This window comes from Pipra filicauda, unplaced genomic scaffold, assembly GCF_003945595.2.
Source record: "Pipra filicauda isolate LSUMZ 115617 unplaced genomic scaffold, ASM394559v2 scaffold510_size705862_pilon, whole genome shotgun sequence".
Taxonomy (NCBI): Eukaryota; Metazoa; Chordata; class Aves; order Passeriformes; family Pipridae; genus Pipra; species Pipra filicauda.
In genome coordinates, this window is record NW_024104655.1 from 178,826 (window position 1) to 195,108 (window position 16,283).

At 43.6% G+C, this 16,283-nt stretch overlaps 1 protein-coding gene across 1 annotated transcript in view; it reads right to left on the bottom strand.

Moving 5' to 3' along the window:
- PAPPA (pappalysin 1) overlaps nt 1-16,283 on the bottom strand; it is a 180,972-nt gene that overhangs the window by 120,106 nt on the left and 44,583 nt on the right. Inside the window, exons 3-4 of the mRNA XM_027749372.2 lie at nt 8,325-8,470; nt 3,595-3,888 (exon numbers count right to left, since the gene is read on the bottom strand). Coding sequence (XP_027605173.1) covers nt 3,595-3,888; nt 8,325-8,470 — 440 coding nt within the window. The remainder of the gene's footprint in view (nt 1-3,594; nt 3,889-8,324; nt 8,471-16,283) is intronic.

Consider the following 16,283-nt stretch of genomic DNA (forward strand, 5'->3'; position numbering starts at 1 on the left):
TCTTCGATTAAAACACCACAGAACTTTAAAAATACATAATTTTAAAATTTCTTAAATTTTCTAATGAACAAATAAAAACGTTCCGAAAGATCAATTTGGAATTACAAACAATCATTACAAACACTGTTAAAAATGTAAATGTTTGGTGCAGTTATAGAACTGAATCTGAGATTAGCTCAGTTGTTTAGACACTGTTGCTAATAATGCCAAGGTTGTGGGTTCAATTCCTGTATGGGCCATTCACTTAAGAGTTGGACTTGAAGATCCTTGGGGGTCTCTTCCAACTCAGAATATTCTGTAATTTTGTGAACTTTAGTTCTATGAAGACTCTCCCCAATTACCACTATGATTCTCACCCCTTTCAGAACTTTTCACTAACATTTTTTGATATTTCGCATTTCTTTTTCATTCAAAATGAAGAAATAACTGCACTGGACGATTTCCCATAAATACCCATTTCTCATTTCATCTTGTTTTCCTCAAACATGATTTGGCAACAAGAACACATCGAGTGCCCTCTGAACAGCATACAGCTTTACAACTACAATGCCCCAGAGAAGTAGAATATTGTTGTTTCTCTATTGTGCAGATCACAGAGGGAATAAATACGTTGTGCAAAGTCACCCAGAAAAGCTACACTGAGGAAATTGGTGTTAGCACTTTAACCATTTCTCTGATATTCTCCCCATCAGATGCAAAGCTCTTGAAAACACAGATAGTTTCTTCACAAGGAGAGTTCCCAGCCCAGCCCAGCCCGGTCCCAGCTGGGACCTGTGCACGCTGCTGTGATACAAACAATGACAGCTCTGCACAGGTCAACTTCTGCCCTTCTCTGGGAAGATGCAGGTCACCAAAAGCTGCTCAGAGACATCAGAGGTTCAGTATTGTAACACCATCACTGGATACTCTGATGTTCTCAAGTCTGTGTGGTACTCCAGAGGAACACAAAAAATATGAATTTGTTCTAAAGAGAAGTGTGTATTTGTTGGGTAATTTAAAACCTGACCACATCTTCCCAGAGATGCCAGGAAAAGGAGACAGCTCCGGTTGGGATCCTGCCCCAAAAGCAGCCCCCACCCGCAGTGAGGACACACCAGTTCACATGTTCTCCTGCATCTCTCCCAGCTCCACTGAGCAGGAACCCTCCTCTGATCAGACAGACACCACCAGCCTGATAATACCTCCAAATCCCTGTGGGTATGCAAAAAGCTGCTTTAATATGACACCTCTGGATTTCCTCAATAATTATCGATGGTCTGCCCCCTGAGAGCGCTGTAAAAGCCATAAATATTCTTCACAGAAGCACAGAAGGGGACAAAGGCCCTTAATAGCCATCATAAAGGAACAATAAAATATATATAGGACAAAGCAGTGAAACAATGGCACAGGAGAAGGATGACCTGCATTCTCAATCTGTTTAAACATCAGCACAGGCTGTGTCCTGGGGGTGGGGAAGGGAAGAGAGAAGAGGGAGGAAGGTGTTTCACTCGATATCAAGAAAGGCTCCAGACCCTCAGATAAAGTGATAATTAGAGAAATTATTTGCTGGGATGATTATTCCAACAGAATTCAGAGGCAGAATTCCTAATGATTTCATGACAACTTGTTTAAAAGACCAACTTATCTTTTATTTGGGAACAGCACGGATATTTGGACTTGTAAAAACAATTTACAAGTCCAGTTTCTCACAGTACTTAATCTTCTGGACATTGTAACTTGTTATTCCAGGGAAATAAAAGTTACCCACTAAGTCAGTGCTTTGCTCAGAGCTGAGGGTAACTGGACAGATGGATGTTAGACAGGGACAGACAGATAAACACAAGATGATCAAGCTGTACATGAGCAGCAAAACAGACAGGAAAGAAAGGCAGTTCTTAGAGCTGCATGACCTCAACCAATGTTTCAAAGGTATTTCCACAGCAATCTGATATTCTGATATATTTTACTCCACTGGCAACAACAGAAAAGCAAACAGATTCATGCATGAGCTCTAGAGATATCTATCATGTAGCTTCACTTAATTTTTCAAGGGAAAAAAAAAAAGGTTTCAGCTCAGAACACCAGCACACATGGAGCTCCCAGGAGCAGATAGGTATCTCTGTGGTCTGCCTCCTGCTCAGCTTCTGAGTCAATTGGCAAGTTCTCTTTGGAAGGAGAGAGCTCAGTGTCTGGAACAGCACACCCCACCCCTTGTCACATCCACACCAGCACATTGGGTGGATATTGTCATCTGAAGAGGCCCTGACTTATCTGTGTGATGTTACAGGAGGCTGTACCAGGCAGTCAGGCTCCCTGCTCTACCACAGGCACTGCAGCTGAGGAGCTCTCAGTGTGTTTTGTCCCTGAAAATACCCTCTAAACAAATAGAAAAATAAAGAGAAAGCTAAGCATCGCTTTTAGCTGGTGCCACAAAGGGCATAAAAGCATTTCTGTTATAAATCATTTCAATCCGTGCCCCAGATGACATTAAACACTTTGCTTCTCTACAGTTTTATTACAGAATAAGCACTCCTGTGACCTTTTGAGTGGGCAATCTGTGTTTTTGCCTGGAGTATAAAGGTGCCCTTCAGTGTCTGTAAGTACAGACAACATTTAAAATGTTGTTGATGCTGTCAGCTCGCTGTCACAGACCTTCACCACAGCGAGACTGTGACTCAAAATAAAGGGAAATACGAGTCAAGGTATCCCCTGTTCTTTCTGGGAAATAACAGAGGAGTCCTCACTCCCCTTGAACTTCCAGGGGTGCAGCAAGGACCCCACCCCAGCCCCATCTGATGGGTCAGGGTCACAGGAGCTCATGCCCTCCTTGTGTTACACTCTGTTGTGAGGTGTGCCAGGAGCTGGCACGCTGCTGTGCCTGCAGACACCTGCACAGTTATAACCACAACATCAGCTTTTGCTTAAGGGGGTTGTTCTTGTTGGAGGGGTGGCTTTACATTTATACAGAGCCCTTGTAATTGCATTCCCAGTAAAAACCACCACAGCACACTGGTAGTCCTTGACCAGGCAGAATCCCACTCTTCACACCCTAATGATGAAACTCAGATGTGAGTGATTCTGACTGAACAACAATGACTCCAAAGCAAACCTAAACATGGCATTTCAACAGGCACCTGGAAGCATGAGCAGTGTCACATTAGTTGTCCATCTATCACAGGCTTATCCTACAGCCTTGGTGGTATCAATGTTCATCTGACATTAAATATCTCCTTGGGAGAGGATAAACAATCTCTGAAGTTGGATTTTTCAAGGAAGACCTCATAGATCAGGCATCCAGACCCCAGGGAAACAGGGTGTCAGATTTGCTGTAGAGCCTTTAGATGCTGTTTTCCTAATGCTTATCTCATTTTCTTCCCTCCCCCAAACCTTCTGCCTGGTCTTCACCTGAAATGACATGAAGTTGGGGAAAACTGGGAAAAAAGAAAAGGAGAACTGGAAGGGATTCCTGAGGCCATCCAGCCTGGTCCTAGACCTATGGACACACATGTGAGCATAAAGCCCCACCTGAAATGACTGCAGAAATCAGAGGAAATACTGCAGTTTGTTCTTGTCCAACCACAGACCCCTCCCAAAGAACCAAGGAACCCCCCGTACCTGCGTAGCTCATGAAGTTACTGAAGGGCGTGTTTAGGAAACTGTGAAAGCCACAGGTGTCATTGCCAGGCCCGGGATCCCCACACAGCTTGTGCTTGGGAGCAGGGTTGGTGTCACTGCAGAGGTCCCCAGTCTCGAAGGAGGGCTCAGTTTCCATGCACGGGTCGCTGCAGGAGAGGATCTCGGAGATCCCCCGGAAGACGTGATAGAGCCCCAGGCTGTGCCCGATTTCATGGATCATCGTGTGAGTGTGGCCAGGGATTCCATAGAAGGAGGGATTCAGCACAATGCCACCTGCGAGGGGGAAAGAGAACAGCTTCTTAGGTTTGCCTTGTCTCCCTTGCAACAGCAAGAGAAAGGGAAAGGAACAATTCCAGGGGCAGATCCACTGGCAGTTCATCGGGTCCTCTGTAGCACAGACAACCTTTTGCACACAAAGGTTTAATCTCACCCTTAAGCTGGTGCTCTAAGGATGAAGACTCACGGGACAAAACCTAGTGTCCTAAACCGAAAACACAGTGACAATCAGGCCTTTCAACTGAATATTCCCAGTTTGGGTTTTTGTTAACTTCGAGGGAAATCCTGCATGAAATTACTTCCTACCGTGCCTTTTCAAATAATTTCATGTGCTTAAAGAATGCAATTCTGCTCAGATAAATGTAAGCAATGTATTTGATGCCAGGAGGAAAACAAAACATACCTGGAGCACTCTGTATATTATTCCACAGGGTAAAGATATGAGAGAAGCCTCTAAATGTCTGAAACACCCTGGAAATTGCAGAAGCTTTCACCAATATTTGCAAACTAATAGCTGGACAAAGACAACAGAGTGAACCCAGGGCTGGGACAGTTTTTGCAGGGTGTTCTGTAGACAGCTCTGAATTAACTGTCAGAAACACACTCTGCTCAGATACTCAGAAAAGCCTGGTTTGATCTGAGCTGAACAGTCCCCTGATGAATATGCATAAGCCTAATGTGTCAAAAAATATGAAATCCTGAAATGTGATAATTCTGAAAGAACTACATGGTTGTTAAATATTTGCAAAGAAAAATAACAGTGGCTGTTTTGTTGTATGAATTATGGGATGTGTAACTAAGCAAATGGTAAATTAGTGAGGCTCTACAGTATATTGAATTAATCATGTGAATTATACTTTTAGCTCAGTTAGCTCTTCCTTTGGATTTAAGATACACTTAATTTTTTCTTTATTTAGCTTTTTGACCTCAACTTTTTCAAGCCTTTTATTTAAAACTGTTGGTGTGTACATTGCCTACCAAGAGAGGAGGAGACTGCTTTGTAGAAGTAATAGTGGGATATAAAACCTGGGCATGGTACACGACTAATTTAGTGACAATGAAGAGAGAAAAGGTTTTGGCAGGAAGAACTTTATCAGTGACTGTAGTGCAGGAGAGATGAGATCACCCAGCTCTGATGCACCACAGACTCTTCATTCTCATCTGCTTGGAGACTTGGTTGTAATAACCATGAAATTAGAGGAAAATAAGACCATGGAGATCCTAAAAAGTCATCTAAATTCCACTCTCAAACAACACAGGACCAATTAGGTCTATAGGATCCCTCACACACACTGGCCTAACGCCTCTTTACAACCCCTGACTGCCCCAGCAATCAGTGTCAGCACTCAGTATCCTTATGGCTGCAAGGATTTAACTCACATCTAATCTGAACTGATTTTTTGGCAGTTTAAGTTCATGACTTCAAGTCCTGCCTCGCACGGATATGAAGAACAGAAGATTCTCCTCCTCTTTCATCAGCTTTTATGAGATTGTCATCGCCCCCACTTTAGGCTCTTTTCCTTCAATCGGAATAACTGTAATCCCTTCAACCTTCCCTTGTAGCTCAGCCCTTTTCCCAGACCTCCCTGACTGGTTCTCCTTTGATTTTCCCAGTTGTTTCATGTTTTCCTCCAAGAAAAGTGTCCAAACACAAACACTACTCCAGATGAAATTTTTATCAGTGCTGAAGTGAGAGGAAGGAGCAATTTGGATGTCCTGAAGGGACACACATGTGTATTTATGTGCAAGAGAGAAAATATTTCCCCTTTGAGCACAGGCACATGGCAGATGTGAGTCCCTTGGGCATGTACAAATAAACAATATATAGTATTAAAAAAAAATCAAAACAAAACAGAAAATTTAAATATGTACAAAAAAGAGTGAATAAAACCTATCATGCTGTAACATCATGTCTATTATGCCACATGTAGTGTCTGCACATCCTTTTCACAGCACTGAACTTCTCCTCCCACTAGTTCTCCATATTCCCAATTAAATCTACCCACAATATTCCCATGTTCCTCGGATCCCTCTCTCTCCCTTTATATAATACATGCTCTAATTCTCTACCCAGGTGGAACCACTTACACCCAGAGAGCACCCTGGCATATTTTGTGGGGGTCTCTATCCCAAAGATAATTCCAGAGTTAGTTTCCCAGTGGCAGGAGTATTGGTGAAATTCCAGCAGGATGTGCCTTTAATAAAGGCTGGGGAAATTGTTCTGGCATTGGAGAACCCTGAGGCAGCTGGAGAGGGAGATTTTATTTTTGCCTTTGTTGAAAATTTATATTTTTCACAGCTGTCAAGAATCTAAATCAATTGCAGTTTTACAGAAAAGATAAACTCCCTCACCCAGACAATCTCTATCCCAGCCTTTAGATCTGCACCACAGGACATATTTCATATTTTTTATTAAGTACATATTGGATTTATAGAAGAGAGTAAAAAAGATTAAAGATGAATTCTTACAAGCCAAGCACAGGTCTGGGAGGGCTATTATGACAGGAAATTATGAGGTTTTTTTTTTTACTTTTTTTGTTTGTTTGTTTGGGTTTTTTTGGTTGTTTTTGTTGTTGTTGGTTTTTTCCACGGCAAGTCAACTTTAATCTGTTGTCTAATTTTTTTTCTTGTGATTTTTTTTTTCTTTTTTTTTGGTCAATGAACTCTGTCAATACACTGTAGGAGCTGAATTTAAATTGTTTTGCTGGGGCATGATGTTGACAATTAGCTTAACGAAGTGACAGAAGAACTCATCAGGGCTTTGGGCGAGCCCCAGCCCTCTTGCAGGAGGTTCTTCTTGGCACTCTGGAGCTCTTCCCTTGTTCTCTCCTCCCTCCCATGGCAACACCAAGGGAAGCTGTGAAAATACTCATTTAGGGAAGGATCAGCTCTATTGCAGCCATATTCCACTTTGGGCTAATGTTTCCCACCAGCAACCCACACTGTTGCACAACCAGAAGCAGAGTTACTGTGGGGCTCAGTGCTGGAGCAGGGGGTTGTGGTGTTCCCAAATGACAAAAATCACATGGGCAAGGCTGGGGTTAGGATCTATCTTTGGTTTTGCCAGATGTTGCCTTGGGGAGTCATCACTGGTGGGCATTTACAGAACCTTCTGGTTTGGGTGCTGGCAGGAGGAGCCCATGGAGATGGGGCTGTAGGCAAGGCAGAGTGGAAGTGGCTTCATTTCCAGCTGAGCTCAGCAGGAGACTGGATGTGTGTCCTTGCCAGGCCTTGGGAAGGGAAGTTTGCTCACACTTCTTCCAGAGCAGCTGCAGAGCTGGATGTTGTAATAAAACATTGACTAACTGAAGGAAGGCAGCCAGTTCCAACTGCTTGGTCTGACCATGGAGCCTCTCTCTGCTATAAAGACTATAAAGACATGTTAGCATCCAGTTCTTGGGGTATTTCTGAGCATGGGAAAGCCTCCCTGACTGATGGCTACAGCTCAACTCTCATTGTACATTTTAGGATAATAAACACTGTATTTTGCTCTCCTCATTTAGGTGTATATTCATCGTATATTCTTTTACTTAGCTCAACATGGGGGTGGGTAGTATAAAAACTGGCTGAAACAGCCTTTCACAAAGAATTAAATTGGCTGAAACTGGACTTCTCTTCCAGTCTAGGAAGGTTTGGAAAAGCTGGAGAAATATCTGGAAAACCCCTGAGAATCCCTGCTCACGGGAGATGACCAGATCAGGTTTGCAGCCCCAGGGGGGGAATTGTGCAGTTAAGAGAAGCACACACAGACTCAGTCAGTGCCTTGTGAACCTTTTGAGGCTCATCTGACATTTTGCAAGGAGCACGGGTCCAGTGGCACTGCAGGTGGCAGTGAGTCATTGGGGAGCTTTGTCTGGATCCCTGGGTTCCAGCAGCCACACTCAGCAACCTGGTTATGAAACACTCAGGGCAGTCTGCAGGGTAGTGAACTCCTTCCAGTTCCACTCAAATGAACATTGGAAATACAGTCTCTCAGCAGTTTGCTCTTTTGCACATCGGTGGAGGAAAAATAGCAGCAGATTTTAACAACAGTTTGTGAGGAAAGTTAATTGAATACTTAGTAATGAGCTAAAGATCAGAATGTGACAGGCTGAGGTTAAAGATTCACCTCTGTCTGGCATCCCCACACCTATCCCCCAATCCTCTTTGCAAACTGCTCCCATGGAGTGAATGCCCTGTAAAGTAGCTTCACTTAAAAGGTGAAATACTTTCAGCTGGACATCATCTACAAATACCATAATATGCTTTGGGTTTATAACCTAATATTTTCCTGGTTGTGAGCCAGTATCTGGGAATCGTGAAATACTTTTTTTCCCCTGACTATATATTAGAGGAATGATAAGAAATCAGAACAGAGCTTAACACATATTTGTCTTTCCTTCTTAGTGCCTCAAAAGAATGCTTTATGAAGAAGAAACATCTTTATCACTCACCTAGATGCATCAAGGCTTCTTTGTCCCAGGGCCAAGTTGCCACTCCAGCCAGCTCCTCCTCAGAGGAATTGGCAAAGAAGATGTTGAGGTGTGTGGATCCATCCAGTTTGAGTATGTTCTTTAGTTCATTGACATCTAAGTATGCCCTGTAGAAAAAGAAAAGCACTTTTTTTCCTAAAGGTGACACAAAAGCAACAAAATATTGAAGAAGTGCTGCAATCCAGGCAAAGATCTTATAATATCCTGCGTATCAATCACCTGAAATGTTTTAATAACCCCCTTCCAAACTTCGATTATTTTGCATTCATATAGTGAATCTCATCTAACACTTCAGGCCATTGATTAACTAAGGCCACAAAATCCAAGGTAAATACATAAAGCTGTCCACATTCTCAAGATAAGTCTAGGAATCTATTTATTATGAATGTAATTAACCAAGTATTATGGTCACTAAATCTTTTTACACCAGCAGTTACCTTGCGCATTTCCTCTAAGCTGTTTGTTATTGTTACCTCTAATTTTCCTTCACAATAACAAGTTTCCAATCCCCAAAACTAACACAAAAACTAACTGCTTTAGCACCAGTGGCAGTCACTTGTGCCGAGATGGACATGGTCTAACCCTGACATCCCAGGGATGGTTGGGAATTGCTATTTCCAGCCAGCACAGTTGTGCCAAGAGCTTTCCTGGCCAGAGGAATGGGACTGTACCATGACATAAAGGTCCCCCCAAGGTGAGTAGCATTTTTTCTTCGCTTTTGGGATGCCTGGAGGTTACAGAGTAATCTGCTTGCAGGCAAACAAAGCAAATCTCTTAATCTTGATGCCTGTTGGAAGCACTTTTTTCACTCCTTTAAAGGAGTAGACTTTGTCAATCGTGGAACACAGGAGCTACTTGCTGATGCACAGGCCATGGTGTGACACTGCTTTCAGCAGCACCACGATGGCCCAACTCACAGCAAAGCTGGAGAAAGCAAAATGTAAGAGTAAACCCAATGGTTCTGTGTTTCTAGCTCACACTGCCTTTTGATATGAAGTGCTGTGATAACAGAAAAGCTAAAAGAGGGTTACCTTGTTCTGTGTTCAGGTGGAAACAACAGAAAGAATTCACGCTGAGCCACACACAGATGACCAGCTCATAAGGAAAGGACACCATGATGGCATTGAGCAGGTTGGTTCCTGCTTCCCCAAGTCCCCCTTTCTGTCTGTTGTGGTGTGTATAGGGCTCACGTAGCTCTCACAAGCCACACACACTCACAAGCACCAAGCAGGGTTCCCTGCATACTTTGCAAGGCTTTTGTTCCCAGAAGGGTGAAGAAAAAATAGGGGAGTTGGCTCAGCACCAAGATCTTTCTGTCCTTCCCTGGAGGACTCCCCAATGGAAAACACATTCATATTTCCACAATAGCTTCCCTTGCCACTTGCTGAAGTCATTGCCTCCAAAATAGATCATGGCTGGGTGTCCCCAGGCCCTCGCTGACTCATGGAGGAAGACGTGCTCTTTGGGGACACCAGTGGAAGGGGATGTTTCCATTCCATACAATGTTTATCTTACAAGCCAATGCGGGTGACATCCTGAAGGACAGGTCAGCACTGTGACCCTTTACACATTTCTCATCTCTTCAGTGTTCCCAACACATCTATGGAAAACACACAGACCTTCCCCTCAGCTCCTCAAGCGTGTCCTGCATGGATCTGCACAGTGCCCTGAAACTCTGCACCATCTACTTCCAGGATCTTCTTGGTGCCTTTGAAAACATCTTCACCAAACATGGGTTCATACTTAGACACATCCACGAGCAATAGTTTGAAATTATGTGGGAGAGCATCTCCAGATGTCAAAGTAAGAGCACTGGGGGAATCCATGGCAGGGGGTGCATGCATGGGAAGGCACCAGTGTGTACACCTGCACCCGTGGCAGCATCGGTGAAAGACAGGGACCAAAAGCGTAAGAGAGGATGTGGGAGTGATGTGGGAAGAGAGAGAAGTGCAGAAACAGAAGCACTGAGTGTGTCTGAGTAGAACAACGTTTGTGTGTTTGTATCTCAGTGGGAAGGAAAGTCCTGCTGCCCGTGCTGAGACGGCGGCTGTTGACTCTGGATGCAGATGCTTTATGTGTATGCACAAATCCCTGTAGGAGTAACTATAACCCAACTCCCCTCCTGAGATTACCATTTTTATCCTCACTCATTCAAATAATCTAAACTAATATTTCTTTATTCTCAGCTGTCTCTTTGCTTATCGTTTACACAATCCAATCCCCATTTATCTCAGTGCACAGTCACAGTGACTCTCCCGCTTGCATATAGCCCGTGTGCTTCAACACCTAGGACTGTTTTGTACATGGATTATTACAGCAGAAAACATCCAGAGCAGACAGCATTTAACTCATTAGCCACTGATGTCAATGCTTCACTGAGACTGGACTCAAGCCTTATGTAAATCCACTGTACTAAGTCCTGGACTTGGGTTTATAGCATTTCTCTGGCCACTACTTCTCAGCCAGTCAGGGGAAGGCTGTGAGTGAGCAGAATATATTCAAGGGGTGGAAGAACAGAATGCTAAGAGGATTTTTAGCAAAGGATCCGCACGGGAGTAGGTGTAAATAGATCATGTTTGGAAGGAAGCAAATGCAAACCCCTTCGTAAAAGCAGTCAGCAACCCCTAACATGTAAACATGCTCAAGCCCTTAGCTCAGGCAAATCCCTTGTAAGTGTGTGAACATGTGCCTGCACGTACAGGAACTGAGGTGTGAGTGTGTAAGTGAGGACTTGGATTGTGCACACGCACGAGGCAGCCAAGAGCATGTAAGGAACCAGCGTGCGTGTGTGTAAGATAAAAACACGAGCTGGAATTCCATCCTCTCCTTCCTCCCCATGTTTCTAATAACCTCCCATCCCTATCCATCATCGCCACATTCCTACACTCAAGGAGGTATAAATTAACTACTTTTGCAGTTCATGTCCAACTCTGTAGCCGCAGGCAGCAGACCCAACAGTTACCAGGTCAAAATAGTTTTCAGTTATTGCTTTGGACTGGGCTGACTCCCCCCTGCTGCCTCGGCTGCTTTGTTATCAGCCCAGACTATCTGACCCAACGCAATCTGTGAGCGCTGCTTACACTTCTCAAGGTTATGTGGGTCCCCTGATAGAGGACATAATGTCTGTCACATGGGCTCGTGCCAAAGGGAGCCAAGGAGCCCAGCCTTTCCAGCACTGCCAAACTCGCATTTCAAAGACATGAGTGCAGTCTTGGAAAGGGATCAAAGCCCTTCCAACTGTCATTAGAATATTTCCTTTATGCATCTCCCCGTGAGTGCCAGCAACATATTTCATAAAATTCATTGGCTCGAGATGGTACCTCCAATATAAACCTGAATGGGGGAACTGTCAGGGCAAGTCTATGTGGAAAACAAAACAAAACCCAAAGCACAACAAAACACGTGTAATTCCTGTAATGGAAAAAACATACGATGCTGTGAGCGTGCCTTGCTCCAGAAAGCCTAATGAGCCTATTAGTGCATCATAAAAGGTCTCCTTTGCTGGAATCTGTTTTAGACATAGAAATTCTATGGGCTGTTTAAGGCCATTTGGGACACCAAATCATATCAGGGAATGTGCACATTCCCACACAGATCTTTTCATCGACTTATTTGTAGCTTTGGTTTGCTTTTTTTCCTCCACTGCAGTGTAAATAGCCCTCTGAAACTGTTCTGTGCAGCAGCTCACTCTTATCCAGCAAGCCCCAGCCCTCAATCAGTGATTGTGTCCCACACAGTGCTCCAGTTTCAGTCTAATGGAGTCCTTAGCTCATCCAGCAGCATCTCTCCGTGGCCCTACCCACCCCATCAGTCACACCAGCCATTATCCTTGTGCCTGGCTCATCTGTCAAACCCATTTCCTGTCCATCTGGGATGTGACTGGTCCCCAGGCAATGAGGTGAAGCCCATGGCCACCAGCTCCACCTGCCCATGGGGTCCACTGTGAGGAGCTCCCTTTGCTGCACCTCAGCTCCAAAGCCAAACCCGGCCACCAATCTCTGCTCTGAGCTACAAACACATTTGGCAACGGCTTTTAAACTCAGTTCTAATCATAATAAATCTGGCCTTGGTGAATAGAGTCGAGTAGTTTTGTTACTGAGTTGAAAACTCTTCCTCCTTCTTTTCTTTGAGGTCAGAGAGTGGCTTCCCATCTTTCCCTGATGTGACTGGGGTGCAACCTCCTGCACTAGTGGTTGTTTTTGCAAGGAACACAGAGCCTTCCAGCCCCTATTGTTAGGAAACAGTTTTCTACTGTTTCTACTGTTGCTCTGAGTTATTCTCTATTTGACTTTGTTTCTGTTTTTTTCTTTCAAAGACAAGTATCCCTTTACAGCAAGAAAACAGAGTACTTAAGGGATTATTTGCAAGACCCCACCTAAATACAGAATAGGAACTTTGCTATCTGCTCATTATGCTGTATGATCTCCAACTGCCTGATGAGTCTATTAGGAATAGAAGGCACTACATTTCATCCTTAAAAAACCCCAAACAACAACAACCAAACCCAAGAGCATCTCCTGAATTGGGAAGTCAGCCTCAAAATGTCTCCATTTTCAATATTGACACACAATGTCCTACCCTGTGTTAAGCATATGGCAGGATAGAGTAAATCTGCTGGAATCACAGGGATTCAGTGCATCACTCTTCTTCCCAAGACTCCTTGTTTCTGCTCTCACAAGAGCTGTCAGACCAGCCTAAACCACGGTGCAATCTAGCAGACAAGCAGAAAGCTTTTTGGGACAGCCTTGAGACACTTTGCCAGCAACCTGTGACAAATCCAGCTGTGATTCCAAACATGGTGTGGCTGCAGGTTTAGATGTTCTTCCCTTTGCCCCTCCAGCTCTCATCCTGGACCCCAGGATTGACACTAATTCCTTAGAGGAGCAAAGAGCACAGCAGTCAGTGTGTGGACAGGCACCCACCAAGTGTCTGTCCTGGTTGTCCCAGCAACATAGAGGGCCCAAGATTTTAGGGTGCAGTGTCCACACAGAGATTTTCAGTGTCTGCAGTGAACAGCAAGAATGGCTCTGAGATAAATTATGTTTTTCCTGAAGATAATGGCAAGAGCCACGACTGCAGCAGCACTGAAAGCTGACCTTGAAATGGGGCCATTTGGCAGATGTGCACAAGTGTAATTTAGCTTTTCCCCCTGTGACTTCTCAGTCTTGGGTGGTTAGACATGGAACTCTCCTCTTGGAGATGCGGTGTTGGTGCCAGTGTATAATCTGCCTTTTGCCTTCTGTCACAGAGTCACAGAAAAACAAGTGTGGAAAGGATGTGCAGAGACCACCCCTGCCAGCCCTGCACCCCCGGGCTGAGGTATCTCTCTATGTCACACCAAGCCTATTTTTATGTAGCTCACCCTTAAGACCACACGTGACAAGGACTCTGCCACTGCCCCACCAACCTGCAGCCCATGTTTCAATTCCTTTATGGTCAGGAAGCTTTTTTCTCAAGGTCTATATATATATAGATGTGTGTGACTGTGCCATTCCCCACAGACAGGGAGATTAGATTCCCTTCTGCTCTATCAAACCTGTTGCTTATTTGAAAGCTTATTACATATCCTGTAAAACATCTAATTTTTAGGCTATTTCCCCAGCCTCTCCCACTGCTTTTATTTTTTAATTATTTTTTATTTTGTTTCTTAAGACCTCAGAAGGGGACACAGCCCCCAAGCTGAGAGCTTATCAGTGCCATGTACCTGCCACCTTTGTCCTGTCTGTCACCTCCAACCTCACATAAAGACACAGCAGAGATTTCAGACCTCCAAACATTTCAAATACCTACTTATTTTTTTTTAATCCTAAAGTGTTACAGGTCTATTAAAAACCTGTACAAAATGGGAAAAAAAAAAAAAAAGACAACCTATGAGCCCTCTTTAGCAAAGGACCTGCGATAAAATTTTTGTCTGACCTGATGTTAAAGATCTGCTTTTGCAGGCAAATTCAATTTTGCTTCTCATTTCAGACAGATTACCATAAATCATGTGCAGCAGGAAGTGTGCCTCATCTACATTTAGTTTAGTGTTAATTTAAGACACTGCTGTAAGTGTAGTAAAAGTCATGATAATTTATTGATAAAGGTATAAATCTTTCAGTGATTGGGACAGAGCCTGAAACAAAGTGGAGCCAGAACATTACAAGTGAAAGGCTTCAGGTCCCAGTTTAGATCCAGATCCTGCCTGTGTTCACACTGAAATCCAAGTGTGGAACTGTAATTCCAACTGCATCCAAACCAGGCAGTCACTGGGTCGTGTCCACAAGCATAAATTGCAGGCACTGTCAGCACATGCAGGCTTGGCAGCTTTGAAAGAGTTTTGGTTTATCCACTGTAGCAAAATGTCCTCTCCAGCCCCCAAACCTGATCTCCCATTACAAGAAAGGAGAAAGGTTTTGGCAAAAAACAAATAATAACTATAAGGATCCAAGAAAAACCACTTAAGATAATTGTTCAAATATAAATTCAGCTCCCTGGGTAGGTTTGGTAGCCTGTGCTGAACTCTGTGACACTGCTAATGCACCAGGTGAGCTGGTTAAAGATGAACAAGGGGGTTTTTCCATCAGTGACAGGATCTACAGTCAAGACTGACTCTAAGCAACACACATGACAAAATAAAAGGCCACATGGCTACAAAATTCTGGGTGTTCATTGATCCCAGACTGCCCTTTTCCAAACTGAATTAATTCTACCATTAGGACAGTGACTCAGGCTTTACTCACCCTATTAAATAATATTTAAAAAAACATATAGAAAGAAATTAAGAGTTTTACCGTGCAAAATATAGGAAACCTTTGGGTCTGGGCTTGCTTTATCCTGCAACAGAAACTGAGAGCACATCCTTGCTCAAAAGCAGGGAAATTTTACAACTATTCAGTTATCAATTTCATTCCATTCGCTTTGAAACACTGGATTAAACACACTTCTACTGTAACATTTTGCTCTATAAATCTCTAGGACTGAAAGGAAAAAAAATAATAAACCACCCCATACACAAAGGAAATTATTTGCTACTAAGTTCTAAAAATCAGTATTGTCACCTATAGAACCCAAATGGCACAACCCTACTCAGCCCTGTCTGACCTTGACGTAAAAGACTTCCAATAAATGATACAGTTTTATTCCATGCAATCATTTAACTTATGGATGTTGTGGATGCAAAATCTACTCAACAGGCTGAACCACAGCAACAGATTGGGATACATTTGATGCCTGGACTGCTCCAAACTTGGTGCTGGGTCCTCTCCTGGTTTGGTTCCTGTGAGCCTGAACTTTGAGCCAACCTCTGCTCTCACTGGGCTGCACACAAATATCAGCACTGCCTGTGATGTATTTGCTCCAGTGTAAATCTAGAGTTAGTCAGAGCAAAATTTGATTCTCAAAGTGCAGTTTCAGGTTCAAATCCAAAATCTCAAAGGAAACCTCAGCTGAAACGACCAATTTTTGCCCAATTTCTGGCCAACTTGCTTTTCTAAGGAGGGAGGCGGGTTTCCTCAGATCTCCACACGGATTCTCTCAAAGGTTTGGAAATCCTTGCCAAATCCTTCACAAACCTGGGCTCAGATTCAGAAATACAGTGAAAACAGATTTTTTTTTGATTTTTTTTTTTTCTCCCCCCGGCACTTTTGCTGCTGGTTCTGGCCAGGATAAAAAAGAGCAGAGGCTCGGGGAAAAAAAAAAAGATGATGCAAAAATTTTCAAATGTCAAACATGTTCTGTCTGAGCTCTGGGCAAAAAGCTGAGGTGGCTGTTCACGTACACAACTTTATTTGTTTCCTCTCTTTATCCATCCAGCCTTTACTGCTCACTTCTCATACCCCACTTTATATAACCTTTTTGTAGGTTTAGAGACAGTTGCAGTGCTACAGACCATAAATATCTGATCCCTGAACCTTCTGCCTTTGCAGGGTCCACGTCCAA